At 36.1% G+C, this 25,725-nt stretch overlaps 4 protein-coding genes across 5 annotated transcripts; 1 reads left to right on the top strand and 3 right to left on the bottom strand.

Moving 5' to 3' along the window:
• Nucleotides 1-413: 413 nt before the first annotated feature.
• cryba1l1 (crystallin, beta A1, like 1) lies at nt 414-3,346 on the bottom strand. The gene is made up of 6 exons (XM_052615249.1): nt 3,265-3,346; nt 2,846-2,926; nt 2,503-2,621; nt 2,264-2,405; nt 1,142-1,284; nt 414-1,061 (listed from the first exon to the last, which is right to left on the bottom strand). Exons 2-6 carry the CDS (start codon nt 2,918-2,920, stop codon nt 914-916), a joined length of 627 nt encoding a protein of 208 aa, XP_052471209.1. The 5' UTR covers nt 2,921-2,926; nt 3,265-3,346; the 3' UTR covers nt 414-913.
• A 1,189-nt stretch (nt 3,347-4,535) lies between these two features.
• On the top strand, nt 4,536-7,272 carry crybb1l1 (crystallin, beta B1, like 1). The gene is made up of 6 exons (XM_052615248.1): nt 4,536-4,582; nt 4,905-5,002; nt 5,093-5,211; nt 5,296-5,428; nt 5,506-5,648; nt 6,589-7,272. The coding sequence occupies exons 2-6, from the start codon at nt 4,910-4,912 to the stop codon at nt 6,758-6,760; spliced, it is 660 nt and encodes a 219-aa protein (XP_052471208.1). The 5' UTR covers nt 4,536-4,582; nt 4,905-4,909; the 3' UTR covers nt 6,761-7,272.
• Nucleotides 7,273-8,368: 1,096 nt separating this feature from the next.
• cabp2b (calcium binding protein 2b) lies at nt 8,369-16,333 on the bottom strand. Of its 2 annotated transcripts, XM_052615245.1 has the most exons (7): nt 16,222-16,333; nt 15,120-15,362; nt 9,435-9,465; nt 9,212-9,343; nt 8,904-9,013; nt 8,678-8,825; nt 8,371-8,580 (listed from the first exon to the last, which is right to left on the bottom strand). In XM_052615245.1, the coding sequence occupies exons 1-7, from the start codon at nt 16,306-16,308 to the stop codon at nt 8,555-8,557; spliced, it is 777 nt and encodes a 258-aa protein (XP_052471205.1). In that variant the 5' UTR covers nt 16,309-16,333; the 3' UTR covers nt 8,371-8,554. The 2 variants fall into 2 exon arrangements, with proteins under 2 accessions (XP_052471206.1, XP_052471205.1); XM_052615246.1 differs by lacking the exons at nt 15,120-15,362; nt 16,222-16,333 and adding an exon at nt 10,661-10,838 and having other exon boundaries at nt 8,369-8,580.
• A 7,036-nt stretch (nt 16,334-23,369) lies between these two features.
• Nucleotides 23,370-25,722, bottom strand: mgst2 (microsomal glutathione S-transferase 2). The gene is made up of 5 exons (XM_052615243.1): nt 25,210-25,722; nt 24,401-24,500; nt 24,150-24,220; nt 23,938-24,019; nt 23,370-23,808 (listed from the first exon to the last, which is right to left on the bottom strand). Exons 1-5 carry the CDS (start codon nt 25,268-25,270, stop codon nt 23,697-23,699), a joined length of 426 nt encoding a protein of 141 aa, XP_052471203.1. The 5' UTR covers nt 25,271-25,722; the 3' UTR covers nt 23,370-23,696.
• Between the last annotated feature and the right edge of the window lie 3 nt (nt 25,723-25,725).

Here is a 25,725-nt window from a genome sequence, read left to right as displayed (position 1 = left end):
ACATGCACTAACAATGAGCAATGTGTTTCACACCATTTATTAATATTTGTTAATGTTTATAAAAATGGTTACTTGTGAACTATATTATCAGTTATATATTAAAAGTTGGACGTATAAGAACATCCTGTACACTGACATAAAGGTATATATATTATATAGCAAATCTGAACTGCTTGATTGGATGTATTGATGGAAAATATTAACTTTATTATCGCTCAACTAAATGTAGATAAGGAATGAAGATATAAAAAATATTAACAGTGATTTTCTGTAAAGCTGACTTTGAATCAACGAAGATTCACAGCTTCTCTATTTCTTTCTATGTTTTATAACAATAACCAAACAAAAATTGCACAGATTTCAACATGAACATATGAGAAACTCATCAGGTTTGCTTTAATTAGAAGTATCAGCAGTGGTTTATTATGAATTTAAGAAAAAATTCATGTGTAATATATATCTTAAACTAGTCATTAAATGTCATTATTTTTAATACATTGGATTATGGATTGGTTCCAATGAAATGAATGTACTCTGTGTACACTGTATACCACATCCTGACACACAATAACTGCACAGAACCAAGTCGCTGAAGTGAACACAAATTTATTTATTAAGTATTTATTTGTCTGATGTTTTTGTTCTGAGCTCTCAGCCTAACTTAGCTTCGGTTTGCATTGGTTGTGTTGAGCACCTCGGGAGGGTGTTGTTTAGCACCTGACATTAGTCATAGTCAGAAACATGTTTGGCACCCTCATGTAATATATGATGGTATGTGTGCCGTGTAGATATGTGTGTTCCTAGCAATAAAAAGACACTCATTAGGAAAAACAGTGTGAGTGTGTGTATGTGTAAAGTGTGTTTGTCGGGCGGCAGGGTGATCAGTGAAGTGTCCCCCGGTGAGCCTGAGCTCTTAGTGCTGGATTCTGCGGATGGACTGGATCTGAGGGGTCTGGCTGTGGGAACCCCAGTTTCTCCAGTGCTGAAAGTCTCCGCTGTGCCTCTCACACTCCATGATGTACTGCCTTCCCCTGTATCCTGGGAACTCGTAACACACAAAACTACACACATAGATGGAGAAACGAGTGTTAGGTACTTCTGTGCCAAAAGGAGAACATTAAAATACAGAGAAGAGACTCACGCGCCACACTGCACATGCATGGAGCCCACTTCAGGACCACACCATCCCATGGCCTGCAGAGAGGGGTAGTCATCACACAGCTCCACACTGCGGCCCAGGAAGTTCTCCCTCTCGAAGATGGTCATGCGACTGCTCTGGTGGGACTGAGGGGAGAGCGAGAGAGATTAACCCTAAATATCCACATATTCGAGAGATTACATCAGTGCTGTTGTTGTTAACTAAAACTTTTAAAAACATTTATGTTAATTAAATTAAAGCTGAAATAGAAGAATATTTGAAATAAAGATTTAAAAAAAACTTAAAACTAAAATTTTGCCTCTGCAGCTAACTGAAATTAAATAAGTAAAAATACCAAAATTACTAATTATAGTACTGAAATAAAAATAAAGCTAAATAGACATATTAACCGAAAGATAAAACACATATACAAAATATCTACCAGTATACTATCCATTAAGAATATCAAATGTTACCTGAATACATAGAGTATGCATGCATAAAGCAATATATACCATATATATGTTTAGGTAGATGCCTATATTTTTATGGGCTGCTATACGCAAGCCATCCGCCATATTGGAACGAGCACATCCAGTCTGTAAACAATCGAGAGCAGGTAGTCTGCAACTCTGTATGAATATCTATATCTGCAATAGACTTCAGCAGATTATTTTGGTAAACTAACACAAAACAAGATGTAATTGTTCACTAATATTACATTTAAAAGCTGTAATACTGAGTTAATACATATTAGATACACAAACCACCACATTCTTACCTGTGAAAGTTTATGCAGTTTTTTCAGGAATTTAAATCTCTGCATTTTTTACAACCAGAGGCTGCTGGTTGTAAAAAGTTTTATTGTGAGATGGTGAACATGTAGACAGTGTCAAATGTGGCATCTACCTTAACATATATTACTAAGTATATAGCTAATCTCAACTATTGACCTATTAGGGCTGCTATGTTGAAATCCCATGACCACTCCAATGCAACTTGCTTTTTTTTCTTAAAATCTTGTTATGGAGACTTCACTTGTTGAATAAATATTACATATTAGCCAGCACAAAATACTGTATTCCTTTACGATTTCTAGTATATGAAAGGAAATGAATAACTCACAGCACAGTAAACAGGTCTAAAAGACATGAGTCTCTCCACATGGTAGGACAGGTTTCCACTGTAGGCATCCCAGTGAGGATACTCTCCTCTCTCCAGGATGAACTGCTGTCCCTGGAAGTCGTGGTGCTCATAACCCACCCAGCTATTGAGAGAGAGAACATCCAGTCAAACATGGGCAAACACTGCTGGCTGAAAGCTCCCAGAGCATACTGTATGGAAGCACACATTCTGTAACTCACGCGCCACTCTCAACGCGAATAGAACGGATGTTGTCGAAGCCACACTCCTGGATGTTGCAGCATTCTGAAGTGAATTCCTGACATTTTCCCTGGAAGTGTTCCTGCTCAAATACAGTCACCTAGCACAGTAAAAGCATACAGGTTAAGTGTGTGGTGTGATTTTTAATTAATTAAAGTGTTTTCTTGTGATATACATGGAAAAGTTCCTTAAAAATAATTACTTAAATAAAAATTTAGTTTGTATGCCAGGTTAAGGTGAAACCATACTCTATTGTTCTGTTTCATTAATAACATTTGTGTGTGTGTGTGTGTGTGTGTGTGTGTGTGTTTAATGGCATTTTACCTTGAAGAAAGGGGCCATTCCCATGCCATAGTTCATCATGGGCATCATCATGGTGGATCGTGTGAACCTATACATCTTTATCTAAAAAAAAAAAAAAACATTAAAAAAGACCATAAAACTTATCAATGATATTAGTTGCAAATTTTTAAATGAAGTCAAATAAATACCCCTTAAATGTTAGTAATGAACAAAACAAATCAAGGTAAACTGTTCTTTATCATTCTTAAAGATGTGAAAAAGTTACTTTAATAATAATAGATATATACTAAAGTAGCTATTTTAGTAATAAAATGTAGTACAACTGATTTATATGAATCATAAACCACTCACTTAATGTGGCCATATGATGTTTGTAAAGTAGGCCATAATAGATGTTTAATTGTGCCATGAGCTCCGTGAGATGTAATTTGGGATCTTACCGTTTTAGTCACTGAGCTCGAGTGTGGCACGCGCCTTAACGCCGGTTTCGCGTAGAGCTTTGAGAGAACCTGGCGCTTCGGTTTTATACCGACCACCGCGTGCGCGCACCCGCTATTGTGCGCGCCGGGTGTGTGAAGCGCGTTCTGGTGGGCTCGCGGGACAGACCACAGGGTCGCCAGCTCAGCATATACTATAGAAGTGCCACATGGGTGTTGTGAGCCCATTCACTGGCAAGTGCAGTGCAGTGTTTTGGGTGAAAGCAGGGCACACAAAGGGTTTGCTCCCAGTATGATCGCGCAGGTCAGCACTCCTGCTCACAATGCGCGCCAAATACTGGGATTAGCTGAGTGAACCTGCTCCAGCTGAGTGTGGGTTTGAGATGAAGTATCTGAGCTGCTATGGCTGCAGTGAAAAAAGTTACATTTTCAACCAAGTTCCCATTTTTGCTGCAAGGGTGACATTCAAGATTGAGACCAAATATAAAAGTAGCTGCAATGTGTGAATAAATAATCCTATAGGCCTACTGACCACTTCTGAATGCCACTGGGACATTGATGGTTAGATCAAAATATAAATATATAAATACATATCAGCTGAACCCAAATCAACTTAGTTTAAGTTCTTTCAAAAATCAACCCCTCAACATGGTGGAATCCATGGTCGAAGGAGAACATGTTCACACAATATTCATGTTAAATTAGCAGGTGATTGCTCACATTTATATTGTATTTATTTAATTAAGATTTTTGTATGTTATAATAATTATTATTTACTATTTATTTATAAAATTACTAACAACCATACAACCATATTGTGTGGATAAGGCAAAATGTATAAAATATAAAGTATATTTATATTATAATAATTAAATCCTTTTATTTATTAATTAATTTAATTTTTGTCTCCGCAGTGCTACATATATAATACATCCTTAGCATCAAATATACTGATAATATAAAAACTGTTAACCACTCTTAAATCACTGGTAAGGTGGTATAAAAAAGGTTGACCTTCAGTTATTATTTCAATTTCAGTCTCTCTAAAAATAGATTGTTTATTTATTAGGCTGAAATGTTGGAGCTTGTGTGGTGATATGTTTGAAGTTGGAACTCTGGCTCTCACATATACTCTTTTTCTCACTCTGTGCTGATGATGAGGGGCTTCTTTTCTGTGGAGTGTGCTGAACACGGCATGTTTCATTGTTTCAGTGTAATCCTCACAGACTCAGCGCCAGGGTATAAGAGCTGAGAGCACGGTCAGACGCAAACACTCTCAGAGTGAACCCTGGGTACGGACACACACACTCACTGAACACAGGTAAGCAGAATATCCACTCACACATACACATTCAACTATAACCTAACAGCTTGGAGAGTATAATGATTTGCATTACCATCATCAACACCAACACACTTCCCTTTGTCCCTGCCACTTTGTTTCCCCCAAAGACCCTTATGTTTTATATAGTTTTTTGTCTTTTTCATTTCCTAAAACACTTCATCCCTGTCTTCCATCAAATATTTTAGTGGTCAGCTCTGACATTTCTTTAAATTTAATTTCTCTAAATATCATTTTTATCTCTCATTTCTGACATATGAATATTCCTTGTTTTACTTCTCTATTATTAATTTTACCCCAGGCGCCATGTCTTCCAGTGGAGAAAAAAAGACTGCCTCCCAGACCGACGGCAAGGCAGCTCAGAGCAAGAAGTCTGAGATGGGCATGATGTCCTACAAGGTAAAGCTTTCAGATAAGCATTCACATGTGATTGTCTGCTTGGACATTTATTTATAAAATGATAATAATAGGTTTCTCTCTTTCCATTAGATGTATGTGTTCGACCAGGAGAACTTCCAGGGACGCATGATTGAGATTAACGCTGAGTGCATGAATGTTTGTGAAATGGGCATGGACAGAGTTCGCTCACTACGTGTGGAGTGTGGCCCGTAAGCATCTCTGCATCTATATTAAACATGCATGATTTAGAAACAATAACATATCTCACTCACCTCTTTATGCGCCCTCTGCAGTTTTGTGGGCTTTGAGCAGATGAACTTCTGTGGTGAGATGTACATCCTGGAGAAGGGTGAGTATCCTCGTTGGGATTCTTGGAGCAACTGCCAGAAGAACGACTACCTGCTTTCCTTCAGACCCGTCAGAATGGTGTGTAAATGCTCTCACAACTTTAGGCCCATTACTTGAATGCTTTCACAATGCGTTTATTGCATTTTCTCCTGCAGGACCCTGAGAAGCACAAGATCTGCCTGTATGAGGTGGGCGAGTACAAGGGCCGCAAGATGGAGATCATGGATGATGACGTTCCTAGTCTGTTCTCTTACGGATTCACCGACAGAGTTGGCAGTATCATGGTCAGCTGTGGAACGTAAGTGCACAGTATCTTTAGCCCCTGATGTTTCATTTGATGAAACCTCTGTGCATTTGTGGTGATCCCAAAAACTTGGCTGTCAAGAACTTATTAAACTGTAAACTAGAAGAAATACTTAAAAGAGATAATATAGATAGATATAACATTAACATATCTTGCACAACAAGATGCTTAAAATGCATAATTGAGATACTATTTTGATTTTTTTTTTTTATTAGTCTTTTTTTGTCATTTTTGTTAGTTTTTTATGTCTAGTTTTTATTCATTTTTTATTTCATCTATTCATCCATTATTTATTTAATCTAGTTATTTTAGTACATCAGGTTACTAAATGAAACTTGGCAACTAGCTGAAATAATATAATTATACTGTAAAAGTATTTTGTTAATTTATGAAAATCTTGTTTTAATGATTTTAGTGTATGATAATAACCCTGATTTAAATATATAAATCAGTGAGTTTATGAGTTTACGTAGTGTATTTTCAAGGGTGCACAAACTAAAAAAAGCAACATAAAAGTATTTTATTGTATTTATTTATTTTTATGGTTTTAGCTTATATTTATAGTATACATTTTCATTTTCATTTTAGTTAATATAATAATATATAATGTATATAATTGCTATTTTGTTGTTTTTGATTGCTTCCATTGTCCTGATTTGTAAGTCGCTTTGGATAAAAGCGTCTGCTAAATGACTAAATGTCTAAATGTAGTTAAAGTTTTCATAATTTAATTGTGTTTTGTCATTTTAATTATTCTTTTTTTAATGTCTAAAAGTCTTTATTAATTTTATTTTAGTACGAGCTAAATTTTGCCTTGCAAACTAGCTGAAATAAACTAACTTTACATTTTAATAACCCTGTTTTTAATTTATAATTGAGCTTATGTATAGTACAGTATCAAGGGTGCACAAACTAACCTCTTTGTTTTCTTCAGCTGGGTGGGCTATCAGTATCCTGGATACCGTGGCAGCCAGTTCCTGCTGGAGAAGGGTGAATACAGACACTTTAACGAGTACGGCGCCCGTTGCCCTCAGTTTCAGTCTGTGAGGCGTATCCGTGACATGCAGTGGCACCCACACGGCTGCTACACCATGGCCAGCAAGTGAAGCCCGGACCAGGAGAGGAAGAGGAGAGGTGGAGCAGAGGGAGAGGGGCACAAGAGGAAGGAGAGGAGGAGAGACATCTGAGAGGCTGCATCTTCCCTGTGTTGCTGTTATGAAGGGGCAGATGTTTTCGGGGTGACAGACTCCCTGGCTCACATTGCAGTCTGTGTCTGTCAAGTTGTTAAAGCCCAGCGGTGCTGTGATTCTCTCAGGCCTCTGGGTGTCTCTGTTTGGGACGGAGACACCAATAAAAACACTTCCATCTTCCTCCCTAGTTCCTCTCCTCTCTTTCTCTCCTGCATGGCTTCTTTTTTTTTCTTCCATAATTTATAAAATTTTTTTGTCATCTGTTCTTTCCCCGGCTCACATCCCCCTTTCCCCAGGAGGATGGAAAGAGAGAGGGAGAGATAAAGGGATGAGGAGAGGAAACCTCCTGTGCCCTAGAAACCTCCCTTTGCCTGCTGTACAGAATCCTGGTCATCTTTTGAATAAAATGCTAAAAGCTTGATACCAAACTTTAGTCTTTGTGAATCTGTCATATAATCATGGCTGTCAATATAAATCATGTGACTCGCAATGAAACTTGCAGTAATAGGAAGAGAAATATGGTGCATTTGTGAAACATAATTTCAGTTTACATGTTGTAGACTTACATTAATAATAATAATAACAAAAGATGGTGATTGTAACATGATTGATAACATGATTGTAAAGCGCACTGTACAGAAGAAAAAAATCCCTACTTTCTCTCTGTTCTTATGTGCGTTCATAAATTTGATTTATTTGTATGTGTTCTATTTGGCAGTTGGCATACGACGTTATATTATTAATAACAGTGGTATATGAGAAGTTTAATACCACAGAAAAAAAAAGTAAAATACTGTCTGGCTTTTTCGAAACTGCTGTGTCTAAAAAGGTGGCATGCTATTAGATCAGGGAGCTACCGGTGGACCCCGTTCATTACTGCATCTAACTGATATAAATATATACTGAATACTGGAACAGATTGAGGGGAAAACAACGTTTTTGAATTAGTGTTCCCATCAACAGCATGTGAGCTGAACGTTGTCTTTTTTTAAAGACCCAGTCAGAAGATGGCGGTATATCCATTCATCCATCTGGACTGCTCTGCGAGTTAACATCACTGATCTATATATGCTAAATATAACAAATAAAAGTTTAAATAAATAGGCCTATGTCCGAGTTAAGAGTCATATGATAACGTGAGCAGGAGGCTTCACATTACCACTCGACTCTACAAGAAAGAAAGACATGTCAGACCGTCAAACGTCCAAGGGGCCAGTACTGTAAGTGTGCACAAACAAAGAAAACTGCAAAAAGAAAAAGTCTGTCAGTGCAACTCAACAATCCTTCAGTCAGAAGATACCAATGAAGTAAATTCGACACGTCACATTACCATATCTGAAAGACTTTGCAGACCAAAAATAAAAATAAAAAAAGTTCTCATGGGTATTGTAATTTTCAAGAAGACTAGGCATAAACAAGTAATTAACAAACTACTGTATTCCAAAGGTTTTTATTAAAAAACACACAATACAAATTCAATAAACTCGTAATCAGACAAATATATTTTTGAAACAGTACATTTACAACATTAGTCTATTGAAATGAGACACTGCTCTTTTGCGTAATAATGCTTATTTAATAAATGTTTTTTTTTTTTTTTTTTTTATTGTATCTCATGTGGCATAGGTTATCGAAGACATTCATATTGCTGCACCATATGTCCCTCTTAGAGTCTCATAATGAAAATAAAGTCTCTCTGTTTGGCTTTCGTCAGCGTGACATCATCCTCACAAACTCTGAAAAATTGAGTGAGGAAGAACAAAACAAAAAAGTAAACAGTAGTTTACAATAATTTGAGCATGTTATTTTATTATTTGTCCATCATTCCTTTACCTTCAAAATCAACAAGTCCGTCCCCGTTGAGGTCAGCATCACGAAGTATATCGTCAATATCCCTGGAATTTAGCTGCTCCCCCATCAGCTTCTTCATGGCTTCTCTCAGTTCTGTGATGCTGATTTGTCCATCTCCATTAGAGTCAAACTGCACAGCAGTAAATTGTCAGTAAGGCCACTGACGGCTGCAGTCAGCACAGTGGTACATGTAAGTGAGTGTGTTTACTTCTTTAAAGGCATCTCTCAGCTCCTTGACACCAATCATGTCTGCTGTCTCTGCCAGCATTTTGGGGCCCATGAGCTCCACAAAGTCTTCAAAGTCAATTTTACCCCCACCTAAAAAATACAGGAATATATGACTTCAAATATTATTTTTCTCTTTAATGAAATACAAATGTTTAAAATCCATTATCATATATATATATATATATATATATAAACATGGTCTCAGTGTTTACACTATAACAAAATACGATAATGTCTGGATGAAGGCACACAGATCATAAATGCTCTCTGAAAGATGATGTAACTCACTTATTTGTTGACTCAGTTCAATGAGTTCCATCTCTGTTGGCATGTATCCCATCGTCCGCATGCATTCGCCCAGGTCCCTGCAGTTGATGTAGCCTTTGTTCCTATCAAACTCCTTAAAGGCTTCTCTTAGTTCTGCATTAACACAAGGATGGAGGTGATGAAATGCATGAACAGGTTGTTTTCCAATCCGACACTTTGTGAGGTGTGTGGATTCTGTGAATACCTTCGATCTCTTCTGGACGCAGTTCCCTGTCCTGTTAAATGAAGACATAAGAAAGATGTTAAACACAGATGCACTTGAAGACATGTCTCTATTTGGCATTATCTCTGAATCTGAATCATCAAATAGACTCAAACAAAACACATGGGTGGGGACATGGAAAAGAGAAAGTTGGGCAAAATGTGTATTTGAGGACTAGTAATGTAGTGAAATGGGTAGTCACTAGATTACACTGTCAAAATTGTCTGGCAACAGCTAAAAGATAAGATTTGGGGGTTTAACCTGAACCCAGGAGAACACAGAGAAAGACGCAACACATTGTGAAGAGAGCGGCTGAGGTTAAACAAAGTGCCATAGATGATTCTCTTTTCCATTTACAGCTTTTTGTATAATACCCAATACCTTATAGCACACACACACACACACACACACACACACACACATTCGTATAAACCGGTGGATTACATATGCCACAAATCCAGTGCTAAATCCTTTAGTTAACGGAGTATCCTCACATGTCTTTTTAATACAAAGCATTGTTAAAATGTGTCATTCATCTCAGCAAAAGATATTTTTTATGGATAAAATCATATATTCATATATAAATATTACATAAAATATCAGTGTTGAAAAGAGTTGCGCTGCTTAATTTTTAATTCATATAGATATACTTTTTTGTAAGAATAAAATGTCAAAATATGGGTGAAATAATATTACGCTGTCATTCATTCAGCATTACAGATATGTTTATGTAAAAATGAAGGAGCCCCTCAGAGGACCAGAAGCAACTATGTAGAATGTGTGTATTTATATGTGACTCTGAAGACTGGAATAATTCCTGCTGAAAATTTCACATTTAACTAATAAATTACAATATAACTGTTAACTGTATTTTTGATCAAATAATTGTGGCCTTGGTTAGTATAAGAGATAAAATCATACTTTTCCCCAACTATTGAGTGGTAGCTTAGTTGCATGGCAGCCAATAGGCTTTAACCTAACAAACCTGCAAACAGATTTTTTTAACCACTTTGAGGTTCCATAAAGAATTGTATTTCTTACAACTGTCCGCATGATCTTTTACAACACACTGGAAGAGGGAGTGAAATGTGGATGATTCCCAATGATAATGAGAAAACTGCTGAAATAGCTCAGATTAATAATTGGATGAATGTGAGGGGAGAATGTAGATGCTAAAAACTGTGTTTTCAATTTTTCAAAGTACATACGAGCTGTGACTTTGCGAAGCCCTGTCTTAGGAAGATGCATGCTGGTCCAACGATGTTATGCAGCATGGTGCAGTTTTGGACTAGTGCATTCAGAGGCCCCTTAAACTCAGAAGTTACTTCATTTCCTCCATCTGCTTCTCCCAGTGGGCGGGGCCCTGGCACCACTGGCCCAACCCCTTCACCCTCTGCCACACCCTTAGAGTGGGGCCACATTTTGCTTGAGTCATAATCTAATTAAGCACAGTTTAGTCAATTTGTTTGACACGTCCTTAAACTACTGAAGTATTATAATTTTAGTTTTGAAGTATTTGAAGTAAGTTTTGAAGTATGCTTCCTCTCTCACTCATTTCAATATAATAATTAACACAAACACACAGTTCCTTGATATATAGGCCCTGACCTTTAAATATGTTTATCTTACCTCCTTAATTTTGTTTTTCATTGATGGTTTGGTGCAATTTCCCATGCCTTAGTCCTCAGTGAAGATTCCCACCTCTCCTCTTCTGCTCTTTTTACGTAATTAATTTATCGAGTGGACTGACAATACAATACTAACCTGCTTCCATATTAAGCTACTTAAAAGTTCACATTCTTTAGTTTCTAAAAACAACCCAACAAATGTATCTATAAATCTTTGCATTCTTTCTCATCTCAGACCCTTCTCTTATAACTATCAGACAAAGCAAAATACAAATAACACTAATGTTTCATACTTTTACCTATTTGTGTCATCCTCATATCTCGCTTAATCAATCTCTGCGTCTCTCCCTCTCTCCCCTATCCACTCACTTTCCTTACAGATTGCGGTCCTTGCAAAGTATTTCATTTGCAAGCTGAAAGAGAGGGATGCAGAGTAGGAGGGGGCGGTAAGGGAGGGTGAGAATTAGACGAGAAGATGAGAAGCTTTTTTAATCCACCCCTCTATTTCAGATTAAAGTCAGAGAGCCATGGGATGATGTACAGAGAGTGAGAAAAAGAGAACAAGGAGATTCGAGGAGAAGCAAACAAGTGCAAGAAAGAGCAGTGGTCGATTAATCTGCGACATTTATTCATTTTGCTAATATTTTTCAGTGACTAATATTTTTTCTTTTTCAGAGAGAAGTACATATTGGGCAAAATAAGTGTGCATTTAATTCACAATGTATTGCTCAGCATTGAAATAACATTAAATTATTACATTAAAAAATTAAGTTGATGTGGCAGCACATTTTAAATTTGTTTTTCAAAATGTAATAATAAATAAAATATAAAAATGATTTTAAAATTGATACATTATTTTAACAAAGAAAATTCTCTCATCAAATAATATTGTGTGACTGTTCATACAGACTCCCTTTGTGTTGTTACAAGATGCTCATCTCAAATCTGACTTTTTTTCACCATTATTAGAGCAAACAAAGACAAACCAAATACTAAGACATTCTGAAATTCACGTTAATTTTTTCATCTGAACAGTTCTCAAATTGTTGTAGTCAGAATATAATTTTTCTTAGTTGTCTCAGATATTACAGGTAGATCATTAAGAAAGTGTTCTTAGCTTGTAAAATTATTATGACGAAGATGATCGAGAAATAGGAATGAAGAATACAGGAGGTTTAAAAAACAAAAACATTACTGAGGTTGAAGTTGTGTGCACGTGTGATAATCCTGGACTAATCAGAACACACCTTTGGGCAGATGAACAGAGAAGCGCTCTTTAATCCGCACTCATATTTTAGTAAATCCCAGTGACATTGCCCTGCGTTTCCAGCCTGTCAGAACTATAATCTACTCTAATCCATACACATACATGTTCAAGTATTAAAATGTTTTTCTGTGCCAACATTATGGTTTGCTGTTTTTAAAAGAGATCAACAAATAGATGAACGCTATTATTTATTGTAATAATAACCATCATGACGCAAGTGTGGTGTGTATGAGGAGGAATTTGTTTAACTCTGCATTTTTGGGCCAACATGACAGATTAGAATCAAATCAGACGAGGTCACTCTATGAGCAGCAGAGCATTGTGGGACTGGAGTCCCAGCTGTGTTTGTGTTCACAGTGTGTGCAGTGAGTGACAGAGAGACATGTCAGGACAGTTTGGTTGGTTTTAGATCAAGGATCTTAAAAGTAGTGGCCACTAGGAGGTACTGTCAGTCTGCAAAATATTTGATTTATAATAAATAAAATAATAAAAACCCTTTTTTATATATTTTAAATATTTAATTTGGCAAACAATAAGTTACATTTATAACACACATCACAAATGGGTCTTTACATGCACATGAAAATCTAAATATGAATTTATGTTTTAGAAAGTGGATGTCTCGCAATCATCTTTTTGGGGGGTCCATGGCATCAAATAGTTTCAAAGCTCCTTTCCTAAACTACTATCTTTAAAGCTGTGTTAATAGCTATATATAAACTATTAAAATTCATGCATGGTTATATTTAAAAAAAGAAAAAACACCTTAATTTGTTGCCACAGTTCAACTGGCCCGAGATGATAAATAAAACCTAGCTATCAACCTCTCTGTAGTTTGAGAGCCTTGTTTTTGTAGTCTGACATATGTGTAGTGGGGGCTTAATTTATTATTAAATCGATTTCGGTGGAGATTAACTCACATATCAAGTTCAAATCTCCAGCTTTATTCACTGACTTGAAGATAACCAGATGTCAGACTAGTCAACCTAAACTATGTGTTAACTCTTTTATCAAACAATACCCATTCTCAGGTGACTTAAACTAATGGATAGAGTTTCAGTGAATGCTCTAATGATAATTACCGTGCAAATGTAAATTTTTAATACAATATAACCTATAATAATTCATTTTTTAATTTGTACTTTTGATTTCATGTAGGTATAAACAATAAAAGATGTTAATACACAGCTTAGGCAATGACTGCATGCATCATACTAAATTAGTGTGTAGCTATCTGTCTCCAAGCAAATTAAATAATTATGACAATACAAGCAATGATCCCTCTTCCAGAAAGGTGAGTGGGCAAGATTGGGTTTCTAGTGTGCTCACTGCTGGTGATTCAAGCTCAATATCAAGTGATTAGCACTGGATGCAAGGTTATCCTAGTGTAGGAATGCAACACCACAAGGCTAAGATCAGGTCATGAGCAGGTGAACCACAAGGGGACAGATGTGCTTGTTAGGACAGTTCCTTAACCTGTTATCTCATGCCTGACAGTCACCTAACCACCTATCTGCTAATGAAGTTAAGTCCCTCCAGGACACCCAGAACATTAACATCATATATTCAAAAAGCATATACTGTAGAAAGAAAAAAAAAACATATACTGTTTTGCCAGGCAACCATAAAAATTTACTTCATGTGTTTACATCTAAATGAACTGGTTTCATTCAATAAAAAATATGACTGAATAGTAAACTAAATTATAATATCATTAAGACTAAAATATGAAATAAAATTAAATAACCAAAACATGTAAACAAAAGATATAACTGAAGAAAATATAACAAAAACTCCAGTAAGTTTAACTTTTAAAAAAAGAAAGAAAATGACTAAACTAAAAAAAAGAATGACACTTATATAACACTAATAACACTAAAATAGCACTGTTACTTAATCAGCCTGACTTTGCTCCAGTGAAATTATTTTAAATGATATTTTGACTTGGAAAAAAACAGTTAAACACCACCTAGATAACACGATGCTGTGTTTTTGAAAACATTTGTACATTGCATTCACAATTAGAATCATCCAAGCGTACCATACAGGTGAAATATACAGCTAAAAGGAGGTTGTGTTTTCTCTGTTGCGGCTCCACAGCGCTGTACACATTAGACTTTCATCCAATGTTGAGTGTTTTAAATATTTGTCGAAAACATATCATATATTTTTTTCTCTGGCTTTTGCATCAATGTAATTTTATTAACCAGGGTGTTCTCTTGCTAGTCTCTCTGTTTCCTTGTATTGTATTTTCTTTAAGTGTGTATTTGATTTTTTTATGTTTTAGACTGTACAGCACTTTGGTCAGCAGCTGCAGTTTTAAATGCACTTTAGAAATAAAAAATGCCTTGCCTTGCCTAGTCAAATATCATGATGGATACGATACCATTTAATCAAAATAAATGTTGGGTCTGACTCTGAGCTTCCAGATTTTCAAGTTTGTGATCAACAGTTACTCTTACAGTGAGTGTCACTTAGAATAGAAAAGAAATGAGTTGGCGGAGCTCAACAAGGGATCGTCTGTTTCATGTATCAACAAAGTTACCTAACAGAGCAGGCACAAGGAATACCCATGAGACTAAAGACCTGCTATGGGCCTTCAGTAGTCTGATGTATACCACTCGAGTTCTATTAATATAAGAATTTTTGGTTGAAATATCACAACAAAGAACGTGAAAAAAGAAGGTAGTTTTGAGACAGCTATAGGTAGAAGGGCATGAAATGGCAGCATGTGTATGTGATATGAATTGTTGCCAGCTTGTGTACTCTTACTTGACCAAAAACAGAATCCACGATGGTTCTGAGGTCGAGTTCCTCCTCCTCCTTCGGTTCCCCAGTCTTAGCAGGCTCCTCCTCTTCTTCCTCCTCACCATCTCCACTTCTGCTTGGTGGATGGAGGGGCTGATTCTTTCTCTGTCCCATTTTAGGTCTTAAATTACTGTTAAATACCTCCACAACACCCATTTCAACTTGCTTCCTCTGTTTCTCCACCTTCTTCTTGATTGCGGCCTGGACCTGTCAGAAGACACAGGAGATCAGCCATCCTAAACCAAGCTGATGATTAATCAGCAACCGGGGACATTTACAGCTAATTATAACAATAATTAAATGGGAGTGAAGGACACATAAGGTTTGATTAGAGTAGAGATGTCTGAGATGTGCCTAGCCTCGCCTGAAATTTAGGTGAGAGTAGCAATTGCAGTGAAGAGTGAAATAAGCGTAGTCAAGATGGACACTTCTGACCTCTCGAAGTAGAACAGATAACTCAAGACGTTATTGACACTTGCTGTGTTGCTGATAAACATGATATCATTTCAGTTATGTTGCTTTTATATGACAACAAATATGATGAACAAGACAAGATAGTGTGACCAGCTCTTCAGCTAATCAAATTTGACTGTGATGTTGACGATAGAAATAGCACGCTTCACAACAAGTCATTTTACTAATCATCCAGTAAAATTACATATTAAACTTTAATCTTTACAGTTAAGCGTAATTAGTCTAAATCTGCACTGCCAAAATGATGATTGTTTTCAAAAAGGTTTACTCAACAATGCCTTCTATTGGTCGGACAAACAGATAGCCCCACCCCCAAATTTATGTCATTTTGCCAGACTGGTCAGAGCGCAAAAAATAAATAAATAATAATAACCCCGGGCCAATGGTCTGATGGTGTCAGAGTTTACACTTATCATGGAAATCATTCTACCAATGATTTAGGTATAATTTTTGTGCATATTATCCTGGGATAAAGGAAAACATTACAAAAATGACTCACGTTGCCTTTTAAGCAGATTATATTAAGAACTGAATATTTTAAAGACAAATGTCTATAAAATGCACATAGAAGCACATGCATGCACAACTCTACCTGTTTGGCGGTTCTCTCCGGTGGAGCACTCATGCCGCTGGTACTATCTGCCCCTCCTGCTGATCCTTCTCGAATAATCATGAACATCCCTGCAACAATGGCACGCTCTCTCTTTCTCTTCCTCTTCTTTCTCTCTCTCTCTCTCTTTCTGTCTCTCTCTCTCTCACACACACACACACACACACGCACACAGTAAGACAACACCTGTTTTACCCCTCCCAGTATGGGCCTATCTGAAGTTTCTTCCTTGCAATTACAATTGTTACTCTCCTGTGAATTTTTCAGATCTGTTTTCAGTAACTCAAGCTGAATTAGGAAGACGTGGCAAATGTGATAATTGTTCTTTAAAAACCAAAAGAAATCAATTTGAACCTGTTTCTGCTTTTTCACGTCTTTCAGTCTATACTGATCCCTCTCTCTTTCTCTCTGTCAGACTCTAGCATCTGCTCCTCTGTACAAGTCCACAGAATATCATCCTTCTCCCTGCCCATGTGTGTTTTATCCAGGAGGGCAAAGAAAGACTAAAGGATACCGTGTCTGCTTTTTGGCTTTCTAACATTCAGGAGGTGACACTCTATCCATCTGATACCTCTCTCCTTATCTTTCATTGCCCTTTTCTGTCTGAGTTGCAGGCTGTATTCTAAAGTGCATTGGATTGGTAAGATAAGGGGTTTGTGTATCAGCAGTAAAAAAGCAACAAAGGATATATGAAATCTCTCTCTAACACACACACACACACAAACACACACACACACACACACACACACACACACACACACACACAACCTATACAATGTTTCTGCTGTGCTTATAGAAATAGAGTATCAGCTATTTTTGAAAACTTTTTTATTTATCTGTCACATTACCAAAAATTATGATGAAGATTACCAGAAAATTAAGACTTTGGAATCTATAAATTAAGTATTTAAACAAAAACAAAAAAAGTCAAATAGGTGCTCTGAATCTCTGTGAAACTGCTTTGACACATTGTATAATGCGATATAGAAATAGAGGTGAATTGACTTGACTAAATCTTTCAATTTATTTTAGTATTATTATTGTAGAACAAACATCAGAAATAATCCATGGTTGTTTGTGCAGTGATCTCTGTTTCAGTCATCCTGAAATCTAAACCTGGATCTGTTCTTATCTGATGCCACAACAATCAGCCTCTATTTCTTATGATTCTGTTACTGAAGTAATGGGGAAGCTTACTTTTAAACAAGCTTTCGACATGTCTAAGCAGAAACATTTCATAGACTGAAATGGTAATTTACACTAGAACCTTTAAATGCAATTAATTTGGGATTATGCCAGGTTATGTGGTGTGGCAGTAATAGGATTTATATATATATATATATAAATATATATATAAATTCAATAACTTCAGATGCAATCTCATTGCAGATTTGTATGGGACATAAACCATGATGTCCTCATTGCAGACAGTTTATATGCCCACATTTGTGGTCCCAGCCTTATTTAAACATTAATCTGATCGGATCAGTACATTGAAATGTATTTCCCAACATAACCACTCTGCTCAGTTTACCTTAAACTTAATATTTAAGCAGATTCAATGATTATTGCATGAAATCTTTTCTCTTTCTGTCAACTCCACCTGATAATTTATGATTTATGGATAAAGAGCTACACTCAGTGAGGGAGGAAGAGAAAGCTCAGTAACGGAAAATGAAAGAGAAGTAAAAAAAACAGGAGTATTTGTACATCAGACATGATGAACACAGGGTGAGGGGAGAAGAGAGGATGCAATTTACTGACGACAATACCGAAATGTAAAACTGCAGGATTGAGTAACAAGTCCTGGATTTTACAAAGATATCTAATTGCAATCTATCAAATGATAGGGAAAACATATGAGGAGAGAGGGATATAAAGGGAGAAATAGAGACTGAAAGGGTAGGGAAAGGGGTAATTGGATATAAATAACAAATAAGAGAAATTAGATCTTGTAAAGTAGACGGGATCTATTCCTTATTGATGATCAGTCATATATATTCAATGCCGTATGAGCACATTTTGTGCTGCTGCTAACCATATAATGTTTTCTTTTATAGGACCCTGCTATAATAATCTGATAAAGTTTATACTACAAATACTGTTAAAGCCTGCTATAAAGGATTTCATATAATTAATTTTTATCCATTTCTCTTATTGAAAACAACCATGCACATTTCATAAATAGAGTACAAAGACTTCAAGTCCGTATCTGTCCCAAAAAACAAGATTTTAGTGTGTGCAACTGCAAAGCTCTTGACATTTTTTGGCAGTATGAAATGAAAATTATACAATTTTATCATTTATAATGTGATGCAATGATATTGTATAATCAAAAAACGAATAATACTGAATTTGAATTGCTAATAATAATAATAATAATAATAATAATAATAATAATAATAATAAAATAATAATAGCAGTGTCCGACAGTTTGCATCAGGGCCTGACTGGGACACAATTTTAGGCCCGGAAATCTCACACTCATCTAGGCCACACAGAAAAAAAGGGGCCAAAATGGTACCCTTTGGGGGACAATGTAGCAGTACTTTAAAAATATTGCTAATAAACACGATATCATTTCAGTTTTGCTCCTTTTATATGAAAATAAATAGGATGAACGCAGATTTTGCTCAAACCTAACGGTTGTTTAATTAATGTGTTTTCAATTCTGTTTTGTCATTGGTTATTGACTTGATAGTTTTCAGGTGCATCATTGTTTGCTCATTAGTCTCATATAGCCCTCATGTTACCTTTGCCCTTTGTCTGTGTAACCTCTGTTGGTAAATCCTTGTTCATGGTTTGAGACAAATCAAGTCTAGTCTTTGTGTGTGTGTGTGTGTGTGTGTCTGTTTTTTTTCTTTATAAAATGCAAATGGGTTCTACTACAACTTGCCTTCAATGGCAAAAATACAACTTTCGAAGCACTGTTTTATGTCCTTTTCATAGAAAGCACCATACACCGTTTCTTAAAGATATGAAAAAAATAATAACAACTGATTGGATTATTTTCTTTTGTGTCATGTTCAGGGCTAGAGATTATATCTTGCCCCAGACATGCTTGACAGATGAACTGTCTCGTTTAGATGAATTACACATCAGAGGGCAGTCCAACTCTCTCAAGATCACTTCTCCTGCTGATTCACTACTATGAGAGCAGTAAATGTGCTCATGTACTGTAGATGATTTCTAGTTTTTGAGTTAATCTCTCTTGTTACAATTCAGATAATCCCTCTGTACAAAAATAGAGGAAAAATTTTTTACTCAACACAGCTAGACATCGGTTCAAATATAGTGCAAAAGCTGGTGGGATCTCTTTGTTCTCTCTTTTTTTTCTGCCATAGTATATTTTGCTCATATGTTTCCCATGTTGCACTTTTATTGACTACCTCATCCAGTAATATAAATTATTACAACAACATGTAATTTGGCTGCTGCACAAATGACCCCGGTTGTGGAGTAAACAAGCACTCTTATCTGAATGTTTTTCTGTTGGACTTGTGTAGGCCCAAGGTGTTTTTTCACTTTCTCTTCTGTTAAAAGCTGTTAAATTATTAGGCAGTGTCTTGTGCAGTTTTTCCCCCCTGATTTTTTATGTGGTGACAACTGAGACATGCTCTGGGTATATATTTTTCTTTCTTGGTTTTATTCCCTGATGTGATGTATGTTGCAAAGCGAATGAAAGTAAAAGTTTTACGCAAGTTCATTTCATTCTAACCGGAAAGAGTTCCATGTATTTATTTAAAAATCAACACTTCTTTTATGAAGAATACTGCTTTCCCACATAATGCAGTGAAGCAGCCCGTGCATAGAATGAATAATCGATTCTCGAGGCATCGATATGAACCGATTCATCACCACCGCCATGGACAGCACCAGGTAACGTCGCAGTACTAGTAGTAACGCCCACATACTGTACATTATTGTTTCTCCACTATGCCCCGCCTTTCTGAAACGTGATGATTTTTACAAAGCTCATCGTTCTGATTGGCCAGCTGATTGGCCGAATGCCTCAAGCGTGTGACGGAAATGTTACGCCCCTTGTCATGCTGTGATGCATGTTGCAGTCAGAACACCGGAGTCACAAGACAAAAACAATAAAACCAATTACAAACGAGCCATTTGTTGCATTCAGTGGTGACATAATTACGGATTATAATGACTTGTACTGTTTTTTTTTTTTTTTTTTACGCATTGTGTTGCATCGCTCCGCGTAAATATAAAACTATGTCTGCATTTGTGATCAGAGAAATGACAAACAACAAGCTCTCCTCTACACTACTCAAAACTTGCATTTGAATCATCAGTGGCAAACCCTTTAAATTTGTAAAAGTACTTACAGACTGTGTTTCAGAACATTTGGCTTTGTAGTCTTCTCTCCCAGGATCAGGAAACAGTCCTCCATAAAATGTGCTGCTCACACCTGAATATTTGGGTTGAACAGTTCTGGAACAGTGTTGTAAATACAACTTAACTACTGATTTCTACTTGTGTCCTCTTTCGGAGGAGCAAACAATGTATTTTCACTTCAACAACAATACAGCATCTCCACATCATGGCACCGGCGGCAACTGCGAGAACCAAAGTTACGCCTTCTGTCATTGCATGAGCATCGTGACATAGACGTGTGGGGGCGTGTTTAAACGAGGCGTTTTAGGAGGGCGAGGATGAATCTATTTTATCTATTCATGGACAGCTTGTAACACTCCAAAGAGAATTATATAGAATTATAGAATTTAGTTGAGGAACACGCCTAGTAGAGCTATACCTCTAGTTAACATATACCTTTAGAGTCTTTGTAGTGAACAAAGGCAGCACAAAACTGATGTAATGAATTTGACTCCGTAGCTATATTTCCCTCTTAGTCTTTCTGACGCATGGCATAAATGTGCCATAGCCTTAATACATTACCACCATTTCCGAAAGGAAAATAAAATGTATTTACGCTGGGCTCCGAAAATCTAAGATCAGTGAAAATGCTCAGTTTGTATTTTATTTAATATAAAAGATTTCTTTACAAATTATTTTTATCAGAATAACCCAGTCAAAAGTCGAGTTGCAAAAATTCATTTACATGAATTTCAGAATATCCTAAAATTCAGTTTGTTTTAAAGGAAGAAGTACTCTTGACTAGATGCATGAACTCCAGATATTTTTTAAACCTGATTACTGTGTATTTTTATCTCCCCCTAGTGGAGGATCAAATTCAATGCTTACTTGCATTCCAGGACTAATAGTTATGTTGAAATTAAGGCATTCCCTTCATTTCACAGTATATAAACACAAGCCAATACGCTCAATATATCGAAATAGCTCACTGATGACGTTTTTTTAATGTGTTTAGTCTTTGGTTTAGCTGTCACATCGAGGCTTTCACTGTAATCTTGATTCCTCTCATTAACTAAGACATAGCTAGATCTCCAATCTTACATTTGTTAAGGCTCGATATAAGCGAAGATGACATCTAAGCGCAGAGACACTCAACAGACATATCTACTTATATAATGACAGTTCAGTTGAATATTAAGTGTCTTTTACATCCCAACTAAAGTGAGCCAAAGGCAACAGCGGCAAGGAACCCAAAGGATAAAACAATAACCTATGATCATAATATGAAGTTTCAAAATGAGAGGTAATAGAAGTGGAGGAAAAAACAACTTGGGAAAAAACAGACTCAGGTGGAACAGATCTCCTGAGGCCTAAGCAAACGAACATTGAGTGATACTGATCAGGGTGGGAAAGGAATAGTTGTTTATCCAGCAGGTTGAAACATGAAGGTATGCTAAATGTCTCATTATAAAATACTAGTTAATCACTTATAAAATAATCTTCTTCAAATTCATAAGAAGACCAGTTCTAATAGATGAGAATCAGAGTCTATGTGTCCGTTATGACACACTATATCTATCAAAAATGAAATAGAAAATCACTTTTATAAAGATTTATTTAGTCAAAGATGTCTTCTGAACAGTGATTTATAAAAGATAAAATAAAAAAAATAAAAATCTAAAACAAGCTAAATTAACTTGAACTCAAAACAGCAGACTTAACTTTTCAGAAAATATCTTGAATTATTATTTCAAATTATACATTTTTTTTTTCAATTCAATAATTTAAATTAAAGTGACATGACATGTAGCCAAGTATGATGTCCCATACTCGGGAATTGTGCTCTGCATTTAATTCAACCAAGTGCACACACACAGCAGTGGGGAATAAACACACACACACACGGGCGCACCCATTTTTGCTCCGGCACCCAGGGGTCTCACCTCACTCGTGGCACTGAGGGTGGAAGAGAGTGCTGGTCATTAACTTACCGCTCCTACAATTCCTGCCAGTACCCAGACTCTAAACTGCAACCTTTGAGTTTCAAGTCTGACTCTCTAACCATTAGTCTCCTCCAAGTCTAATCTTAATTCAAGATATATTCTTTGAAAACAAAGATTAATCTTTTCTGAATTCATTTTTGTTAACTATTTCTTATATAAAAGATCTTAAAATGTTTTACTGGAAAAGTTACAATATACTGATCACGAAATTATTTGTTGCAGTACAGAAAAAGGACTTAAAGTAGGATGAAACAGGCTTTTGTACATACAAGAAATAGAAACATAAATGTGGGATTTTTTAATGGAAATCCCGCCCACCCCTTCACAAAAAGCATAAACTTTAGCCATTCTATGTATTTATGTATGTAGGTTGTGAGTTTGAGACTCGGGCCGGCAGGAATTATAGATGGGGGGAGTGCATGTACAGTGCTCTCTCCACCTTCAATACCACGACTTAGCTGCCCTTGAGCAAGGCATCGAACCACCAACTGCTCCCCGGGCGCCACAGCATAAATGGCTGCCCACTGCTCCGGGTGTGTGTTCACAGTGTGTGTGTGTGTTCACTGCTCTGTGTGTGTACACTTTGGATTGGTTAAATGCAGAGCACGAATTCTGAGTATGGGTCACCATACTTGGCTGAATGGTGATTTAGATGGTGAGGTCACCTCTATGGTTTACACCTCACCTCACTCACCTCACCATCTAAAGCAAGTGCATGATAACTAAATTCATTTATATGTGACACATAGAAAGGTGATGCAAAATTCAAAATATCATAATTAAGCAAAAAAAGCCTCATTAAAAGATTTAAGTGCTTTATTGGTTTATTAATTCTGTTTCGATACAATTTATAAGTTGTAATATGTTCAAAAATACTCACTAATTGTGAATGCAAAGGACAGGGTGACAAACAATAAATCTTTAATGTTCCTTGGGACAATTTGTATTCATAAGAAGACCCAGTTCACCCTGTTGACCTGAAACAGCACAAATATGCTGACTCTATCCCTCGATTTTGAAGATCAAACTAGATTTTTGTAAAGACATAAAAAATATATGAAACATAAAGTACATTTTACGTGACTTCTATTTAATAGATTGTTTTGAAAATTGTACTTAAATTATTTAGAGAAGTCTGGTGTTGAGATATTTGTTCATAAATGAATTAATTATTCCAATGGTAGCCATCACAGTCAGGAATAAGAGGGCAAACAACACCGAAAAAAACCCTGGCAACCTAGAAACAAAGACAAGAATAGACTGTAATGTGTTATGACTTGACTTTACAGAATATAATGCCATATATATATATATATAATAACTTTTTGATTTAACATTTTAGGGGGGATTTGGTTTTGATTATCACCTTTTCTTGCTTTCACGGATATAGCCTGTAAAGTACATCTCTCTGCTCACAATATATAGAAGTCCTCCAAGAGAAGCAAGAACTGTGAAAAGGGAAAAATTATCTCTTTAGAAGCTATAAAATGGTTCCTTGTTTTTATTTGTGCACCATAAATATTGTATAAGTATATCATTGTTATAGATATAAGTATAGAAGTATACTATGTGACATACCTTCATTGCAAAAGATGCCAGAGATCCACAATACCACCAAGAAAATTGAGTACATCTCTACGCTATTCTGGCTAAAGAAATAGTGGAGGGACACATTTTTTATATATTTTATATATGACTTGTTTGTACAGATTTATTCAAGTTATGATTATCTGTGACAACTTGCCAAGCTAGATTTTATTTTATTTTTTTTACATTACATATGCATGATTTTAAATGAATTAAAAGAGTGAAGTTTGTGAAGATCTTACTGTGCACGAAATGTCCTTTCAAACTCAGGTGGTCCAGTAACAGTGGGCGGCATAATCTTATGTTTCATCCTTGACCACCCCACACGTCTTGCCTGAAACGCTACAGAAATTCAACCACTATTATTATTATTAGTTTTACCACAGAATTTGCTACAAAATAGACTTATAATTATGTATCTTTAATATCACTTAAAGTGTAGTATTGCCTTGATAATCATAAATATGTAAAACCTTTTTGATTTATGATTTATTAACTGTTATCTTGAAATACTTCACTTTGGCCCTAATCAAATGTTATTTAAGTAAACCTTGACCTGATTACACAATGGTAGGGTTTTGGCAGGATTTATGAAAAACAAGAGGTCTTTATGTTCTACGGAGATCTGTCATTGTCATCTGTCATCTTTCCAGCATTTAAAATGTATCTTATTTACCCATTTATCAAATGTAACACATTATAGTTGAATCCTAAAAAAGTTTTTACAGCCTGATGCTTTAAAAAAAAACTTACGTTAAACAAACAGTTAATTCTATAGGCTATATCAAATCAAAATAGTTATTTAAAAAAGTACAAATGGATTGAATAAAGATAGAAACTGATCAGAATAAACTATCATATGACATCAAAGATTGATCTTTCCAAAGGCTACTGTAGTAACGTTAAATGTCAAACAAACAAAAACACTTTGCTGAACCTTTGAGAAATTAAAAGTCTTAGATTTTTTTAAATACTGGATTGAACAGTGCAGTTAGCAGTTCAGTGACTGAACGCTTGTAATTTTAGATGGAGTAGAAGAAGATGAGTTTACCCAGGTGGAGAGCAGACAGTAACGAGACTGCTGCGAGGAAAACTGGCAGATCCGAAGACATATTTGTGCTGATATGGTCTGATACAACTCCCGTTTAGACAACGTCTCGCCACAAAGTTGTGAAATTAGGTCTGTTAACGTTACCTAAATCCGCCTATATACTGCACCTTCTGTTTTGAAGATCAGGAAGTACCGGTCTAAGGTTTACACTGGGTGTATCGCGTCATACTACGCATACCGGTTCTCCAGCTATTCCACCGTTCAAGTCAAATAACAGTAACGTTATTAGCCTACAAGCTGGGAATGACAGCGAAATGCTTGTAGTATGTCTCTTGTTTTTTTTTGTTTTTTTTTTTACTAAAGCCCCACAAAAGTTCGATTCAACTAAATACAAAATTGCAAACTACATTTTCAGGAAGTCTCTCCTTTTTGAGTGCCTTAACAATCTTGTGTTTTAATCTGACTCCGTCTACACCGCACGCGTTGGTTGTCGGTTGTCGCGTCGATGGACGTGAT

Source organism: Carassius gibelio, chromosome A14, assembly GCF_023724105.1.
Source record: "Carassius gibelio isolate Cgi1373 ecotype wild population from Czech Republic chromosome A14, carGib1.2-hapl.c, whole genome shotgun sequence".
NCBI lineage: Eukaryota > Metazoa > Chordata > Actinopteri > Cypriniformes > Cyprinidae > Carassius > Carassius gibelio.
Note: the sequence above shows the minus strand (reverse complement) of the source record. Positions and strands in the feature narration are given on the sequence as shown.